This window comes from Eurosta solidaginis, chromosome 4 (assembly GCF_040869045.1).
Source record: "Eurosta solidaginis isolate ZX-2024a chromosome 4, ASM4086904v1, whole genome shotgun sequence".
Classification (NCBI taxonomy): domain Eukaryota; kingdom Metazoa; phylum Arthropoda; class Insecta; order Diptera; family Tephritidae; genus Eurosta; species Eurosta solidaginis.
In genome coordinates, this window is record NC_090322.1 from 246,596,508 (window position 1) to 246,616,174 (window position 19,667).

A 19,667-nucleotide genomic window follows, 5' to 3' on the forward strand; every position below is an offset into this window, starting at 1 on the left:
AATAAAACCGTTTAACTTAAAAATTTTTTTTAATTTTTTTATTTTCAAGTTTTTAGTCTTTATTTAATTGCCTATTATTTCTCATTCCATTTAGTTCATTTAGTGACTCATTATTACAAGGACTCTTTCCTGACAATTTGTTACAACCTAAGTCCTCAATACATAATCCTTCCAAAGACTTTACTCAACTCTGCGCCACGTAGGCTTGTCCCTCCTCCAACTCCAAAATATTTTGATGTCACTTCTACTGGACTGTATGCAATATTTGTTCCAAATATGAGCCAAATCGGGCATCATAGGTCCTTTCTATTCATGTATGTATTATGTGTTCCAAATATGGACCAAATCAAATCGGACCACAAATATGATTTTTGTGAATATCTCGATCCTTGCGCCACCTAGCGGCGATTTTTTTTGATAAGTCGCTTTCTATTCTTGTATGTATTATGTGTTCCAAGCATGAGCCAAGTCGGACCACAAATACGATTTTTGTGAATATTTCGATCCTTGCGCCACCTAGCGGTGATTTTTTTTATAAGTCACTTTTTATTCTTGCATGTATTATGTGTTCCAAATATGAGCCAAATCGGACCACAAATGCGAATTTTGCGAATATCTCGATCCTTGCGCCACCTAGCGGCGATTTTTTTCTTATTATTGCATTGTCATCGGGTTCTGAACTATATTCCAAGCTTCAAGCTTGTAGCTTATCGGGAAGTTACTTAAATTTCAATTACAAGATTCGTTCACAACGGCCGTGCGGCCGTGCATGCGGCCTGCCTGTCAACTTAAGCTAAATAAAACCGTTTAAAAAAGGGTGGCCCCCACTAAGTTGGGCGAGGCATATAAACGAATATTTCGCCAACTCAACACGTCTACTATAAAGCAAGGTCTACAGAAATGGCTCTTCATTGCCTTGTCAAACTGAGAAAGGGGTCCCTTAGTGTAAAGATTTTTGTGCTTAGCACTTTTCTTGAGACCGAAGAAGTCTTTCAAAATCTGCTACCGGACAAAAGGCAATACTAGAACTGGTTTCGAGTCGATTTTGGTGAGAGTTCATTAGCAAACGGCTGAGTAGGACAAAGGTCACGGAAGAGTGGCGAAAGCAATGATTTAAAAAAAAAAAATGTAAGGCGCGATAACCTCCGAAGAGATCTAAGGCCGACCTTCTCTTCCAATTTGCGTCGTGCTCCTCTTGAGTTTTCCTACAAATTGGCCGGACGGGACCTACGTGTTTTATGCCGACTCCGAACGGCATCTGCAAGGCAGATGAGTTTTCACTGAGAGCTTTTCATGGCAGAAATACACCCGGAGCGCTTGCCAAACACTGTCGAGGGGCGACCCCGCTTAGAAAAATTTTCTTCTAATTGAAAAACCTTATTTCTAAAATTTTGATGTTGCTTTGCCCGGGGTGCGAACCCAGGGTCTTCGGTGTGGTAGGCGGAGCACGCTACCATCACACCACGGTGGCCGCCGGCAATGGCAATGGTTTAGATATATATATATATTTGGTACAGCCCCTACACTAGTACACTACACTGAATTTGGTTGTGAAAAGAGAATTTGGGGCTGCACTAGCCGCTTTCTCTCTGATTCTGGAAAGCTAAGCAAGCGCTTGCGAAGCTATCAAGGATTACCAAAGTTCATCCATCTATTGAAATTGGAGTATAAACAGTTCTCTAGCCAATGGAAGTTCATACGGTACGCCTTACTATCGTACACAACCCCAGCTGCGTTAGCCGTATGGAGGAAGATGAGATGGAATCAACAGTCAATTTTTGCTCTACTGTACAGTATTTTCAAGGACAAGGCATAAATATGTTGTTCCGGACGTATTCGACGCTCCGCAGTTAACATCCAAGGTCGAGATCTGCCTTATTAGCTAAATTATAGCCACTGAAGAATGTGGTCACCCAACAAACTAAAAAATGTTTGAGATGAGATGACCGAACCTTACCTAGTCTACTTTGAAACTAGTGTTTACTAGAAAGGATGAGTTTTATCGTTTGTGGTACAGCTCTCACATATCGTACAGTAGAGTTGCTATTGTGTATGAATCGTTTTAGCTAAGGAGGTGTGTCGTTCCTATCACGGGACAAGTACGCCAACACTCATATAAAAGCAGACTGGCGGTTAAGCCCCAACTAAGATAAAAGGGAATAATGGGGCCCAGCTTCCACTTGCATACGCCTCCTATATACGACCACATTTGATTTCTTCCCGCGCGGCCTCCAACAACCCACAAAAAGCATGTTCTCTGCTTGCGCTCTACAGTTGCTGATTGTTGCTTTTTTGTTGGCTGCTTGCTTTTATTGTTGCTGTATTTAGTTTTCAGTCTATTGTCGTGTCATTGGAGCTACTACTGGCCGTGTTTCGTTAGCTCTTTGGCTTGCTAGCTAGCTGGCTAGCAGTCTGTCTGTTGATTGTGCATATGAGTACGTTTTTTGGGCCCTAATCACCGCCGCTCACACAGCGCTGAGTTCAGTCTGTGAGTTTCTCTTGATTCTGCGCGTTGCGTGTGCTGCGGTTCGTTACGAAACGATTTATATATATTTATGTAGATTTTTGTGTTTTCTTTTTTGACGGATCGGCTACACTTTGCAGAGTTCATGAGATTTGAGATCTTTTTTTTTCTTTGGTGTTTAACTACTCAAAGTGTTCGGTGTAAATTTGTTCAGTAAATTTTGCGATTATTCCGCCTTGTGAACTAAACGAAGAAAATCAAACGTTTTCGGGTATAAACACCCAGGAGCGTTAGGTCTCCTATGAATTCTTCGTTTGCCATAGTTTAAAATTATATAAAACAAGAATTAAATAAAACATCGACACTTCCATAAAGTTTGTGAAGAATAAATGCTTTCTGTGAAACCCGTTTGCATCATTTCTAAAAGGGAAATCGTGTAGTGCTTCTAAGTGTGAGTAATTCTGTGTTTATAGTAAAAAAACATTAAAAAATGATAAATAAAATTTCTGCGAAAATCTGCTAAGTACACAAACACGCACATATGGATAATAAGATATGTTACCAAGGAAAAGAAAAACAATCAAACTCTCTTGATCTAGGTTACTTACTTCGTATACACATCACGTCGCGTCGCTGTTAATCAAACCAATCCCATATCCCATTGGAACCCATTTGGAACACAGCGATCGCGAAAAGCCCAAAAATGATATATCGTATCTTTTCTTTCGCCTCTAATAAAACACGCACACATACACTCAAAGCTTCTAAAGTGCTGGTGCGTACGTGCGTTCGTTTGGGGAGCGCTATACCACCACCCATTCCCCTTCTTCAGCTCCCATTTATCCCAACGCGCCCCTTTCCTTACTTGTGTCTCTTTCTCCATCCGATCGCATCGTAGCTAACAGGCACAGTCGCTAATTTTATTGTTGTCATCGGCACGGTTTGGTGTTGTTTCTTTGCTGTGTGTGGGGACTTAAGCTGACTGCGCTGTTTACGTCAGACCAACACATCAATATTTGTGTATATTAACGGTAGCGCAGCGCCGCCATAGTTGTCACACACATATGCATACATACATAAGTTGTTCATATAGTTAAAGAAGTGTTGTTGGTGGGGTTCTGGTTTGGTTTGTGACTGGGACGGGTTCTTTGGTTGTCGGCGACATGCCAAAAACAAAAAAATCGAGTATAAGTGATGGTTTATGCATTCAAAACAAAATAAAAATAAAAAAAACAACGTTTAAATATATATGTGTGTGTGTGTATGTGCCGAAAGGTGTATAATCACAGCTTAGCGACAGTAAAAATGTGAAAATAATTCAAATTGCAAAAGAACAGAAAAAAATAAAAATATCGGATTGGCATTAATGAATGAGTAGAAAATATTGAATGCAGGGAAAACAGAATGAATGAAGACAAAAGTTTTAAGAAATGCAAACTAAATATTAAAATGTAATCAAAATAAAAATTAATGAAAGGTTTGAAATTTAAAAACTTTAAATTTTAATTAAAATTGAAAATTAAATTTTTTTTATAATTATAGAAAATTTATAAATTTAAAATTTAAAGTAATATGTACTGAGAATATTGCAGAAAGTATTTGCATATATAAAATACTGCAAACCAAATAAAAATACCAAAAGAAAAATGCATGATTAGAAAATTGAATATTAAAAACTACAGTTTACAATTTAAAACACAAAATTAAAATGCAAAAGTATTTGAAATATGATATAAAACTGTTTATTCTAATTCAATTAAATATAACATTTACAATAACAATTGAAAGTTTAAAACATTTTTTAATATCCATATAGAAAAATTTTAAATAACAAAAACTTCAATATTGCCAACTAAATGCACACATTAAAAAAAAAGCAATATTAAAAATCTGGAAATTAAATACTTAAGGTTAAAATTTTAAACCACAAATTCAAAATTAGGTATTGAAATTAAAATATTATAGGTTAATTACAAAAACAAAAAACAAAGATATATTGAAGTTTTATAAATATAATTTAAATTTGAAAAATATTAACATATATTCAAAATACACAAGCAAATAAAAAATATGTAACAAAAATAACGAACAAAATTAGGATTTAAAAAATTTTCATTTGAAAAACATTTATACATATATAAATAATAATAATACGAATGAAAATAAAAAACTAAAATCAATTGTATAAAAAATAACGAACGAAATAAAAAAATTGATTTAAAAAACTTAAATTTAAATTTGAAAATTATTAATATATAATTATTTATATACAAAATATGGAAGTAATTACAAAAAATTACTTCGTAATTGAAAGTTAAGAAATAAAAACTGTCATTAAAATTAAAAAAAGATATTAAAGTTTATAAACACTGACGTATGTATATGAAAAACTAATAAAATTCAAAATTACTTTTAACGATACTAACAATTTTAAAAAACAAAGCTAAAGACAAAGTAACAAATAAAAAAAGTTTAAAAGCATTTTTGAGAGTAAAGCTAACTTTTTTAGAACCAACACTAACAACTTCCCTGTCCCCATACAAAACGCTTTGAGAATGCCCCACGCTCATTATTTTTTTGTATTGCTTAATTGAATAATATGAATATATATTATAAAATAATATTTTTATAAATAATTTGACATATATTTACCTTATTTTGGCTATTTTATTTTGTGAGTCAAATGTGACTCCTGAACCTAGGAAAAACAATTTTGTTTACCACGTTCAATGAGTCACATGTGAACATATAGGACCATAAGAAATAATTTAACTTTTCGAATCACAATAACGGTAAATTGATAAGTAAATGTCAAAAGCGTGTATTAATGTGCTTTTTTGTTTAATTGAAGTTAGAAGTATATACAAAAATTGAAGAAAATGAGAAAAAGGTATCAGAAAACAAATTTCGAAATTTTCTTTCATTTTCCTTAAGTTTAGGTCTTTTAATATACGCTCACATAGAATTCACAAATATATAACGACACGTTCATACCAAGAAAGCGTGTTTAAGTTGTATAAAGAAATGATTCACATGTGACTCATGAACTTATTTCAATACGCTCTTGTGAGTCACATATGACTCACTTGACAGGGAAGTTGTTAATAAAAAAGTGTATGATTTATATTAAGTTTTAAAAAATAAAAATGAAATAAATAAATACTTAAAATTCAAAAAATTAAAACTTATAGTGCAAAAACCAAATTTTAAAAAGATGATAATTATTTCAAAAGCATACAACTAAAATTAATACAAAAAAAAACATCTAAAATTTTAATTAAGATATAAATTTCCAAAAATTAAAATTTGTAAGTTAAAATGCAAAAATTTGAAAAGATATATTTAAACACATCAAAACAAAAACCTAAAATTAGAAAAAAATTTCAATAAAAAATAATCTTTAAAATTTAAAAAGGTTAAAATTTGAAAAAAACCTCTTAAAAACTTGAGAAAAATATCTGTACTCAAAAAAAAAACTTCTAAATAAGAAGTTAAAATTAAAGATATAGTTTAAATATTAAGCATTGAAAACTTAAAATGTTAAAAAATTTTATATTCTAAACTCAAATTAAAAAATGTTGTCATATTAAGTCAAAAGCCTGTAAGTAAAAGAATAAAATTTAAAAATATTTTTTTTTTTTAAGAATAAACATTTAGGAAAGAAATTCAAATTTAAAATTAAATATATATCAATTGTTTTTTTTTTTTAATTAATAAAAAAGGGAAGGTTTAACACACTGGAGATCGGGAACTAAAATTTATCTTTGTAATAATACTAAAAAATCAAATATTGAAATTTGAAGACAAAATAAATAAATAGTTCAAGATAAAAAGCTCAAATTAAAGTGCATATCAAAAAAAATGTATATAATTAATTGAAAAACAAAATTATTTTAAAGTAAGCCAAAAAAATTGGAAAATATATTTAATTAGGCATAATAATTGTTAAGGCTGTCTCAATTCGTCCATAAAAAATAATTTTTCATCGTTCAGAATGAAGCTAAATAAAACAGAAGCAGCAAAAAAACAATTTTGGAAATTTTTGTACAGGAAAATTCATTCAACTTCATTCTGAACGATAAAAAATTATGTTTTTTTGTTCCATTAAAGTTAAAAAAAAAATCATTGTTGATAAAAACACATTTCAATTGGAATTAATATGAACAGGAATTAAAAATTCAAAAATTTTAAAAGTTTATTACTTACAATTAAAGGTTAAAGATCAAATATTAAAGTCAAAGCTTTAAAATTTGAAAAGAAACAAATTTAAATTAAAGTAAATAAACAATTTGGAATTACAAAACAAATTATCAAATTTATGTATGTAAAATAAATTTAATATATATTAATACCACTTAAAAAACACAAAAAAAATGTTTAATCTAAACTATTATAAAAATTTGAAATAATTTGTTAAAATATGCCGAATTTAAAAAATAATTTAAAAAAAAATTTATTTAAAAAATATAATTATTAAGAACTTAAATAACTTATTTTCAGACAAATTGAAATCAATAATTTTTGAATAAATTGTAGTACCAAATAAAGGTTGCCATATTCGCTTGAATTTGTATAAACAAACCCAGTAAAATAAGTGCCAAGTGTTTACATGAATTACATTTTTAAAAATTTCATCACCAAAATAATAAAGAAATAAATAACACATAAAAATAAAAGAAACACAAAACAAGTTAATCGACAAATAAAAGCAAAATAAAGGCCCAAAAATTTTTAATTTTCTCAAAAAAGTAAAAGTTTAACGGCTCTCAAAAAAAAAAACAAAATAAAAAATCGTTTACCTTTTTCGTGCTGTTCGCTTTGCAATTCAATTGCATTTCGATTTTTGTGTTTTTGTTGAACGTTTCATTATAAACTGGCTGCATGAAAAACATAACCAGCTCGAGCACTTGTGGCAGTGGCCTGCTGCAGTTGCAAAATAATCTCAGTAACTCTGCTACAAATACATCGACAATTGTCGGCAGCAGTGGCAGCATTATTGACGACGAAGACGCCATCCTGCACGAATCAAAACATAAAGGTTTGTTGATTTCTTTTTGTATTTCATTTTCTACTTTTGCCTTTTATTGCCTGCCATAAAAGTGTCTTATTTTAAAACAATATTCGTTCGTATGTATGTTTGACTGTATGTAGATATGATGTACTACAAAGCATTAACGACGTCGTTTTCTATTGATTTAACTTTGTGCAATCGGACGCCTACTATGACTCCAAGATACAATCTCGCCAACGTCCAGTCAGATTTTCAGTTTACACTTTTTTATATTTGTGCCTTCGTCAATCTGTCCTTTTATGTTGTTGCTTCTTTATTTCATCTAGCCTCTATGGCCATTTTTAATTTGTCTACTTTTTGCAATTAACCAGACTCGCTAGATTTCTCTATTTTATTCTCGGCTGTCTGTAGTTGAACATCAGCCTTGTGTACGCCCACACAGCACTCCGTCTTGACTAAGTGAAGTCAAAAAAACAATGCACATTGAGTGCAGTCGATCCAAGTATAAAAGTGAACAAGAAGATCGACCTATTTTGCAAGGATGAAACCACCTTACTCTTCAAGGAAGCACACAAAATGGCCAATGATGTCGGAACTGTGATTTACTTTGAACAATGGTATAATCGAGAGGGAGAGAAATGAGATGCTAACCAAACAGTTCACAAACAGGCTTCGGCCCTTTATGCCAGGAATTGCCCGTTGAATCCAGTACTCAAAATACAGTACCCAAAACCTGCGGAGGAAGAACGCATACTCCCCAGGGAAATGCGAGTCACTCTTGCTCAACTTCGTTCTGGATACTGTAACAGGTTAAACACTTACCTATCCAGAATCAACCTCGACAAACAAAATGTATGGCCCGCTTTCAATGTGTCCCCACATGACACCAACCATCTCTTTAATTGTAATGTGGAACCAACGCCTCTAACACCCCTTTCATTATGGTCCACCCCTGTTGAAACAGCAGGTTTCCTTGGACTCCCGTTAGAGGATATTGATGACAATTTGTGATCGGTCGCACCTATTAGGTGGGGCGAAGCACTGCTACAACAACAACAACAACAACGAGGAAGTACAGTTCCCCCCAGCGGGTTAAGGAGCTTGTAATATTTCATTCCCGTAGTAAGAAGCGAATTAAATTTACTAACACAAAGGTTCTCAGCGAAGCGTACCGGATTCAGATTCGGTAAAGAACTGGTCATACTCGCTATACTCCCCTAAGCCCTCAGTGAGTATTTTTTCGCTTCGTCACACACCTGAAGAAACTCAGCTTTCATATGAATTAAAAATCTTGACAGCAATATGAATTATTATTATTTATTATTAAGCTTATATTAAATTTAGAAAAGGAGCATCTAAATCGAAAAGGGTTAAGTATGGGATGCCAAGTGGTGCGGTATTATCTTCTATCTATTGATCTTCTCAGCTTACATCTGGATGTCCACAGCTTCTTTGCCTCTTTTTAAAAAATAATTACATAAAAGCAAGGCGCGATAACCTCCCAAGAGATTGTAAACCGAGCTACTCTTCCAATTTTTGTCGTGCTTCTTTTTAATTTTTCCTACAAATTGGCTGGACCTACATGTTTTACGTCGCCTCCGAATGGCATCTGCAAGGCATATGAGTTTTTACTGCGAATCTTTTCATGGCAAAGATACACCCGGAGTGTGCCAAATCACTGCCCAGGGGGCGACCCCGCGTAGAAAAACTGTTTTCCAATTGAAAAAACTTGCTTCTAAATATTTTGATGTTGCTTTGCCCGGTGCTTGAACCGAGTGTTTTCAGAGGAGAGCCAAATTCAAGGACATTGTCTAGCATATACTCCCCTAAGTAGATCTCAAAACACCATTGGAGTACTGGCTTTTCGTAGGACACTTCCGCTCCATGGTAATGGCGCACCATATTTCTAGGTGTCAAAGGTCCAGCGGTGCTGTGTCAATTCTCGCTCATTAGGATGGTTTGATTGTGAAGAGAGAGGCGAGCAACTCTGGCCGCTCCAACATAGAAATCATTTACCAGCCAAAGTCAGATCCGGCTAGATATGATCATCTTTATGCCCTCAAAGGCGCCATCTTCGGTTGATTCACCAAAGGTGATTGTGAATTTCGCAAATCTATCTATCTATGCAAATCTCCTATTGATAATCAGCTGTTGGTTGTTTGTTATGCTGGTTTTTTAATATGCTTTTAGACGCAGGTGATGTTGAAAGTGGGGGTCGAATCATTGTATGCGCTATATATAGCAGCCGTTTGATCTGGGGTTATTTGCATATAAACGGTGTCATCTTTGATCGAATTCCACTCTTTAAGTATCGTAATTAGAGCTCAGTATTAACCTAAGATATACGTGGAACGTGATCTGCCTAGGGCAGACTTCAGTTAATAGAATTCAATTCCGAACTGTCTATTGTAATAGTTTTAACTCTTTCTCATAAATTCTGAATCTTGTCTCACTCTATGTATATGTCTATGCAATCCAACATAATTAAGTCAAATCTTTTAAAATTTTAATAGTTGTGGCTAGCCCCTTTTCAAAACCGCGTGTTTCCTAGGTCTAACTTTTAATACTTTCATAGAGAGTTTCTTGAGTGATCTGCTAACTTTGAATGATCTAGTGGGAAGTTTTTTGAATGTGCGTTGGTATTAAATATAAATCTTTGGCAAGTAGTGTAGGATTTTAGGGTGACTTCCAACCTAGCTCCGAGCTGCTGCGAACTTCCAAGGGCACTTTTCTATGGTACTTTGATCATACGATTACTTTACTGTACTAAAACTCAGTTTTACAGAGTTTGTTATAGGCGACTTCGGTGGGTATCTCAAAGGTTTGATGTGCAAGAAAAGAATAGTGTTTAATCAGTAACTTTGATTAAGAGGTTGTTGTTGTTGTTGTTTTATTAACGATATAGACACTCCCCGAATGTTTTGGGGAGTGTTATAAATGTTGATAGTCCTTTGACGGATATAGATCTGGTACGTTTCGGTAACAAAGCACCATTAAGGTACTAGCCCGCCTATCTCGGGAACGATTAATGTGACCACATTAAACCTTCTAAGCCATCCCCCCCCCCCACCTTCGTCACAAACCCCCTACTTTCATGGGTAACTTGAGGTCGCCAGAGCCTCGTCTGCTAAATATGTATGTGTATGCATATTTGTAGCAGGATTCCCATCGCGTACGTGAGGTTGACTATTGGGCTGCGGAGGTATTAGCCTTTAAAAGCGTGAAACTGAAAAAAGGGTAATGTGATTTTTCTAGCCTAATATAACTTATATTAAGGGCAAGTAAAACTACTGCTAGTAGATGCCAACAACTGTCTCATGATTGAGTTTTTAGCAAATAACCCGAAGGAATATGTGTCATCAATACAAGAATACAGGACTGATGTGATGTGATCCTTTTGGTGTGAAACTACCTCACATAATTGAGCAATTTATGCTGGAATATCTTAATTTAATCATTCCACAACTATTTGCATACGCCACTCATGTGCTCTATATATATTTCAGTACTTAGTCTAGTATAAAAAAAAATAAGTCTTAAAAAAAATTAAAATTTGTTAATCCTTTTATTGCCACCACTGTTGTAGCGGCGCTTTTTTCACGATTTCTTCAGAGTTTTTATTTTTTCTATTTCTCATTTTCCTTAGAGCTGACTTACTTTTTTCTAAAGTTTTTATCAGCTTTGGAATTGAATGAATTAATAAGTTCAGAGTCGTAATATTTTAGAGCCGGTTTTGAGCTACTCATTTACCCATAAAAAGTGTTCTTTTTTATGTGGTATATTAGTGTTGCACTCAAGGGCCGCATGGAGCTTCGTGAAACTCGTTAATCTACATTCCGCATTGGTAAACTGATTAAGCGGCAGCGTGAATATTTTGTGAATACGTCCTTGAAAAGGTACCATGCAAAAATGGAAAACACCATCCCATTTGAGTTGTTTTCTTAAGTGCTAATAGAAGTTCGTAGTACTTACACAGAGGAAATTTTAAGGATTCAATATTTAACCTGCTAAGAATCCACGCCGCCCTGATGCTGACCAGCGCCGGAATGCTTTATACAGATATCTAAGTTGTGTACCGCTGCTCAATGCTTCTTAATGTCTGTATATGTATGTTATTATGTGGTTAATAGGCTCGTCACAGTGCCCTTTCGTCAGACGCGTACAAATTTCTTTATTTTTATGCAAAACAGGTAAGCGCATGCGTGGCTATCTACGCATTTAATAGTGTGCTTAGGGAAGGCAAGCACATACATATTTACATATGAATAGGTGCATTGAAATATATACGTATATGTATGCCTGTAGACATGTTAATTTAGATATTTTAACATGAGCATTAGATTGGGACGCCCCCTACGAAAAAAAGTTTCAAAAGACAAATACCACCGAAATAAATTTTGATATGAAGACAAACATCTTTGCTAACCCTGTGAGGAAATCGGGAATGTAAGCCTCGTCTTTAAAAAGTAACGTAAACGAAAGAAACAAAACAAGGGTTTGTTATAAATATTGTTATGAATGTTAGCAACACTAAGGGGTACTGCCATCTCTATGCCGATGCTAAGCAGTGACGTGAATGCACATTAATCATTTTGTCTACACCTATGTACATACACGCAGCGGAGAAGAGATGCGCAAACACATGCAGATATCTTATCTGAGATGCTCCTAAAGGTATGCAATTGTGATTGTGGAAGTGTCGCTCACACATACAAGCGCATGGGGTATGAGAGAAGCTATAAAAATTATACATCTGTAGTTGTAGCTGAGAAATTTATAACTAACTAGTAACTTCTGGAATTAGAAAAGCCTAGAAATATGCAACGAGGAGGTCGGACAGTATAAAAGGGCGACAACAGTGGAGGCGAGAGATCAGTTTCATTTAATTCATTTAAATCATTGGTTATTAAGCAAGCTAGTTGCAAAGTATAAGTGTTATTGTGAAGTACTTTAATAAAGGCCATTTGCATTATTGAATAGTGGAGTTATTTATTCAACAGTTTAGTGATTCGAACCTTGGTAGAGGATTGCAAATAAGGGAAATTGCAAGTAAATTCGTTACAATATGTTATCGAACATTATAGAGGAGCTATCGATTTCGTATCAAAGTATTTTAATCATGCTATCAATGGTAAAGATTATCAATGAGTTACTGATTTTTCTCGACGAGTTATCGATTTTTTATTAAAAATTATCGATTAATTATCGAATAGTCACCGATTATTTAGCGAAAAGTTGTTGATGAGTTAAAAAAGAAAATTGTTAAAGGTTTTCTATCGAAAAGTTATCGATTTCGTAAAATTGTAATCGGAGTATTAACGATTTGTTATCGACATGTTATCGACGACTCATCGGTTTGTTATTAAACAGATACCGCTAAAACTACACTATAAAATCGATGACACATCTGTAAATTGGCTACGACAAGCTGACAAAAAACCAATAACAAGACAACAACAAACCGGTAGGTTAATTTAAATTGAAATAGCCGGATGAAAAAGACCTCACATAGACTGAATGTGGCCATAGTGTTACCAGAATTTGTTTGACGACCAAAAATTAAAAACCCTAACAATATACCAGGACATAAGTCTTATTATAACTACGTTATCCTGGCGACTACTAAATCTGGTAGCTGAAACCTTGGCCAGGCGAGCGCAGGGCACGAACACAGAATGTGCTCAACCTTTTCTTCTTGCAGCTCGCACTTCCCCCCTGCTGTTACTGACGAGGCCTAGCTTATATGCAAGTGACGCCAGAAGGCAGTGTCCGTGCCCATCATAAGCCTTAATACTTCTCTCTTTAGAGATATAAGCACCTTGGACATGAAATTGGGAAATTCGTAGCCCCGCGCTTCTGTCTACGCCTTTCCTGCTTGATGCATTATATGCAACTTCTGTATCCTTTTGATTTCTTCAAAACGGATTAGGACACCTACTCTCGACTCAACAGCTGATGCAGCCTCCTGTGCCAACGCATCGGCCTTTGCATTACCTGCTATCCATGTATACATTTATGGTCTTGCCGGAGCGAAGTCTCTCAGACGTTTCTTTGCATTCCAGGACACTGCTTGATGTAGTACTGTGTGAGATTAGTGCCTTGATCGCCTCCTGACCATCAATATATACATATGTATATGTATATTGACGCGACTGCAGCTAAATCACACTTCCTCCAGAATTTCTACCGCTTTCTTCACTGCAGACCCAACACCCACCGTGAACAACCGTATACAATAAACACAATTTCGGTTGTGTTTGCAAGTGTAAAAAAATCTGAGACCCACTCAATATTAACTTCAAATTCAGTTTTTTACACTTTTTTTTCGACCTAGCCTAATGTACGTTTGTTACAATTGCGCGTCAGGTTGTTGGTTTATGTTTTGGGTTATTTGTTTTTATACTTTTAATTTGATTGTTTCGTTTGATTTTTTTCCTTTTTTATTATGTTATCTCGCTCTTTTTTCTTGTTTTTTTTTTACCATCTGTTGCAAGCTGTTCTGCGTACAAGCTCAGCTTTGTTTAGCTTTTGTTGTAGCCTGTTCACCTTCTTTTTAAAGTTGTGGTTATGCTAGTCTTTGGTAAAACTCAAGTTTTCGAGAACCAGCTGCAGTTTTCATATACATCTAAATATATCTGTGTGTATTAGACTCATACCAGAAGCGCAAGCGCGCACTCGCGCTCTACTGTGATTTTAAAAATTTGTTTTTTTTTTGTAATTTTAACTGATCTGACTTTACCTTTGTTCCATTTTCTAGTTAGGTTTTCTTGTTAATACCAACAAATGCGCCGCGCGCCGACCGAAACAACGCTGAAGCTTCATTGAAACAGCGTCGTACTAAGTCTCGAGAAGTTGTTCCACAAGTTTAAGTCTGCTTGTTCGTTTGTTGCTTGTCTTGTGTGGTTTCTTTTTTTTGTATTTAATGTCTTGATGTGTACTTCGTGTTGTTTTTGCTTGTCTTTTTGTTGTTGTTTTCTCTTTTACTTTTGTTGTTCCTTTTTTTCTATAAAGCACACCTTCTTTGTTGCGTTGCTTTGTCCCCACATGCGCTTGATTCTGTGTCTTTCATACATGAAATTGTGTAGTTCGTGTGGTTGGTTCGTCGTTCAACATTCGATATTTCATTTATTTACTTATATCAAAGTATTTTCTTACTCGACTGGTTTCTTAGACGTCTTGCTTCTTCTAGTCGTATCCTCCCATCAGCATCGTCTGTGTTTCTGCGCATTCGTTGTGTTTTGTCTTAAAAGCTTGCCCTAAAGCATAAAAGGGTCTAATTTTTATTATTCCTTTTTGGTCCAGCTGCTTCATTGATATATTCGTTTGTTTTTTCTTTTTATTTCGTTTTTGTTTTTAAGTTTTGTGTCTTTAATTTTATTCAATAGCTCCTTTTTGTATTACCTGCTTTCGTTTTGTTCACTGCTTTATTTTTAATAACCGCTTTCTTTTTAAACTCCCTGTATTGATTTCTTTTATCACACTATTAATTTATAGTTTTGCATTTCTTCATGTCCTTTATATGTCTTTCCTTTCACTCCGTCTTATGTTGCACTTGTCGTTGGCTTTTAATTTGTGATTTTATTACTTTCAGTAATTTCGTACATCTTTAACCCAATTCTTTATTGCCCTAAGATATCGTTGTGATGTGCGCCCCTTTCACTTTAGTACCGTTCGTTTTTTTTTTTTTTTTTTATTGGACTGCTGCTTTAGTTGACGTTCATAAATACTACCAGCAGGTTAAAGCTTATTTCGTATTATTTCTTTATATGATGCCATTTTCTTTTTACTGGTTTTGGCAAGTGATTTTATGAAGTCTGTTCTGTTCTTAATATTGTGACGAATATTAGTGACACTAACTGATACTCACATCACTTGTCTGATACTAAGTAAATGAAGCCACAACAACAATAAAGCAGGCAGTCACTTGTATCGGCATAAACGAATCAATCATCACAAACACATGCATATATCTTATCTGAGATGCTCCCAAAAGTAGGCAATTATCTGTGGATGTGTCACTCACATATACACGCGCATATGAGGAGCTATGCACGTGCATCTGTATCTGCATAATTTTATAGCAGTAAGTAAGTAAATTCTGGAACCGCCTAGAAGTATTGAACGAGGAAATCGAAGAGTACAAAAGGGCGCAATCTGAGCAATCAGCAATCAGTTTGATTTAAGCAAGCTATCAGTTGCGAAGTATAAGTGTTATTGTGAAGTACTTTAATAAAGTCCATTTTGCATTATTAAATAGTGGAGTTATTTATTCAACAGTTTAGCGATTCCAACGTTAGTAGAAGTTTGCAATATTTTCAGGCAATATTAGTTATAAATTGAGTTAAATTTTTAGTAAAAATGTTTACCCGATATCAACTGCTGAGTAGAATATCACTAAATCTCGGCTACCGTTTCGGTAACCCCCAACATCATAAAAGTTTCTCTGAAGAATTCCCTACCTCAGGATTTGTTTCAAAACGCCCTTTCTCTCAATCATATTGATCCCATACTTGTTTTCGTGCCCTAAGCGGATGTCTGCAATGATTGTTTATAACCTTTTCCGAACTCGAACTCTGAAATACCTTTTTTCTCTGCGCCTTTCTTTACGATGTTGATAAGGGTTTGATGGTAAGCCACTAAGCGCCGTTTTGCACTATCTTCAAGTGCGTTGGTGGCGCTTTAAAAGGGATGGGAATAGGAAAATTAAACTTTTAAATGAGAATTTATGGATGTTGGATCATTTACAGTTTCCGCGAATCAATCACTTATTGAGTCATTATGTTTCAATAATATTTAGTAGGGGGTTAATGTGTTTTTAGTTGAAACTGTTCAATGTTTCGAATCGCTAACACGTTCTATCCGCCACCTTTTAGCGTAATCCATCACTGAGGTGTCCTAAGACGATTGTCTTACGAAACAAGAACTCTATTCAGTAAAGTAAGTCGCCCACCAGCATTTTTTTACACCTCCTTCTCTCCCTCTTTACTCAGCTACGTGTCATTAGTGGTGAGAGGTGCTTCCCGTTTCGAGCTTAGTTTGTAATTGACTATATTCTTTGTATATTTCTTCTGTATTTGTGTTTGTCACTGAACTCCTCTTAAACGACCGGACTGATTTTGATGAAATTTTGTGTGTGTTTTCAAGGGGTTGCTTAAAGGAACGTGAAAATGGGGCCGGCCTTTTCAAAATAATCTTATTTATGCTGCGATTCACCTGAAACTCGGTACAGGGGTAACTCTTTGACAAAGATAATATTTGAGAAACTTTTCATTCGAGGAAGTGGACGAGGGCCGACTTATTCTAAACAAAATAGTTCATAGCGCGATTTCCTTGAAATTTGGTGTAGGGGTACTTCCATTACTAACTCAATATTTGAGTAACTTTTCTTTAAAGGAATAGGACCATGGTCGACTTATTCCAAATAACCTAATTTATGGTGCGAATTACTTGAAATTCGGTACATGTGTACCTCTTTGACAAAAATAATAATTAAGAATCTTTTCATTCCGGGAAGTGCCCCAAGGGGGCGACCTATTTTAGATAAAATAGTGTAAATTTGGTAAAGCGGTAATTCCGTGACTAGTGCAATATTTGAGAAAATTTTCGTTCCGGGAAGAAGACCAGGGGCCGAACTGAGGGGAAAGAAAATGGGAGGAGAAGAGAGAAAAATGTTACATGTAAAAAGTAGAAGATACGCGGGAGATATAGGGAATAAATATGAAGAGAAGGGTGAAGATGCAAGAAGTTGCAATTTTTTTGCAGAAGCTACAATATGAAAAATGCCTCTGTTTACTGGTACAGTAATAACATCGCAGGGAGGAATATTACCGGGCAGGAGAACGCGAATGTTATCCATCTAAATCTTATTGATAAAAATGAAAGCCATTTTACCCAATTGCGCTAGTTTCATATAGTTTCGTAAAGGTTTATTCCAACAAAGAAATTGAAATCGGTCGGCCAGGTGAAGCAGGTATTCGATATTTGGTATAGAGTTTCCATATATGAGGAAATTGGGAGTGGGAGAGGGAGTTGTAGTGGCAGTGGGACTAGGACTGGAAGTGGGAATGTGAAATTTAACGGAAGTAGGAGTAGGCGTGGGTGTAAGAATGGGATTGAGAGTGTAAGTGGAATTGGGGAGTGGGGGCAGACAACTGGAATAAGGGATGGAGAAGAATTATAAGAAAAATTGAAGATATAGTAGAAGAGAATGGGATAGATAGTGAGGAAAGGAAGCGGGGCTCAATTTTTAAATGTTGGTAAACCAATTTTTGGGCAGAAAAAAGTCTGCGGAGTACTCTAGTAAAACTATCAATTGACTTGAATGATTTTTTATTTTTTTTTTTTTCTAAGCAGATCTGGCAAATGGCAAAAAATAGTGTTACTTTTATTGTTTAAACAATTTATTACTATACAGCTTTTATTGCTTTATAATTTTGTTCGTTTGCTTATCGCCTTTCACAAGTTTTATATATGTATGTACTATATACATATTTATGAATGAGACTTTCGGTTTTACTTGAGTTTTTCGGTCATTAAATAAACAGTAAAAATAATAATAATTATCCTACGGATGCAAAGAGGATCAGTCAAGCAGTACACGTAAGGGTATAAATGGAAGAAGCAAAAGGATCTGTCCGACACTACCGTTTCAGGCATAATTAGGTACAATTTTTTTTGCCATTTCCTCTCCGATTTATCCTAGAATAATCGCAATTTTTCTGCTGACTATTTACAAAATATAGGAAGGACTTAATGCCGTATAAGCCCAGGGAGACAGTTTTTACTTCAAAGCTCTCCACTACCTGGGCAGAAAATGGTGCTGATTTTGCCAAGGTCCCTTACTCTTTAGTATTATGGGGCTTCCAAGGAGATCATAGCAAGGCCATGAACAGCTTTTTGATACTTTCTACGGATTACCGAAATAGGTATTGAAAATGGTAAATCTCTCGACTACTCTGCTAGATATAACATGGTGTAAACTTAACATTATTTTCTGTAAATAATAGTTATTAATCACAATTTGAATCAGAAAAATCATACTACGTCCTCTAGTATATTTATGTGGTCATGCAAGGAGAAGCATTTTAAAATTATCGCGGGACTGTTCGAGAATACTTTTGCGAACATTTCAAGCCTTTTTTGTAGTAATGTTGCGGTAGTTGCGTGACTATTTTGAGATAATTTCAGGATTATTTTGGGTTTTCTCGGGATTTTCTTAGGTTTATTTCGAGATCATTCTTGGAAGGGTATTTGGGAACATTTTGGTTTTATTTGCACAACTACTTCGCGAGTTCGGGATCATTTCGGAACTATGTATTTCGGGATTATGCCGGGACAGGTTTGAGATGGTTATGGGATCATCCTGGAATCATTCCGGACACCTTTTGATAAAATTTCAGGATTATGATAGCGATTATTTCGGGACTATTTTGGAATCATTTAGCAGCATTCTGAAAAATTCATTTATGTGTACATGTTATTGGCATGTTATCGATAACAACAGTTATCGAAGAGTTATCGGCACATAATTGGGGAATAATCGACGTGTTACCCGGTTATTATCGAAAAGTTAACGATTTAGTGTTGAAAAAACATAGATCTTTTATTAAAAATTTATACATTTGCTATCGAAGAAATATCGATTGTTATCGAGAAATATTGTTTTGTTATCCAAAACATATCGATTAGTTATCGAAAAATTATTAATTTCTTATCAAAAATATATACATATATGTTTTTTTTCGAAAAATATCATTTTAATTCAAAATATTGGTTTCGGGAACTGTTTTTCTCCGATCTCTGTTTGTTACATGGCGCCTAATTTTAGTAATGATACCTAATTTTACTGCACAGCGACTATATAGATTTTTCTATCCAGGCAATATGGATAAAATTCCTCTTAAACTGTTGAATATATAACAACAATATTCAATAATGCAAAATGGTCTTTATTAGACTTCTTTCACAATAACACTTCTACTTCGACAGATAGCGTGCTTAAATCAAACTGATTACTGATTCTCAGCTTTACTTCCTTTTATACTCTGTGATTTCCTCGTTCGCATACTTCTAGGCCTTTCTAGAATTTAACTTAGTTACCAGCTATAACTACAGATGTGCGTGTATATGTGAGTGATACTTGCACAAATTATTGCCTACTTTTGTGAGCATCTCAGATAAGATATACGCATG

General features: G+C 34.7%; 1 protein-coding gene across 23 annotated transcripts in view; it reads left to right on the forward strand.

Moving 5' to 3' along the window:
* The window catches only part of sd (TEA domain transcription factor 1 homolog scalloped), a 486,093-nt gene that overhangs the window by 290,906 nt on the left and 175,520 nt on the right, over positions 1 to 19,667 (forward strand). Inside the window, exons 1-2 of one of the 23 annotated variants that reach the window (XM_067785455.1) lie at positions 1,744 to 3,941; positions 6,965 to 7,502. The exons of 14 other annotated variants lie outside the window; for them this stretch is intronic. In XM_067785455.1, the coding sequence (XP_067641556.1) occupies positions 7,346 to 7,502 (157 nt within the window). In that variant the 5' untranslated portion in view covers positions 1,744 to 3,941; positions 6,965 to 7,345. Of the gene's footprint in view, positions 1 to 1,743; positions 3,942 to 6,964; positions 7,503 to 19,667 lie in introns of those variants that run through there. 8 more of the 23 variants (XM_067785454.1, XM_067785447.1, XM_067785450.1 and 5 more) reach the window with 8 other exon arrangements.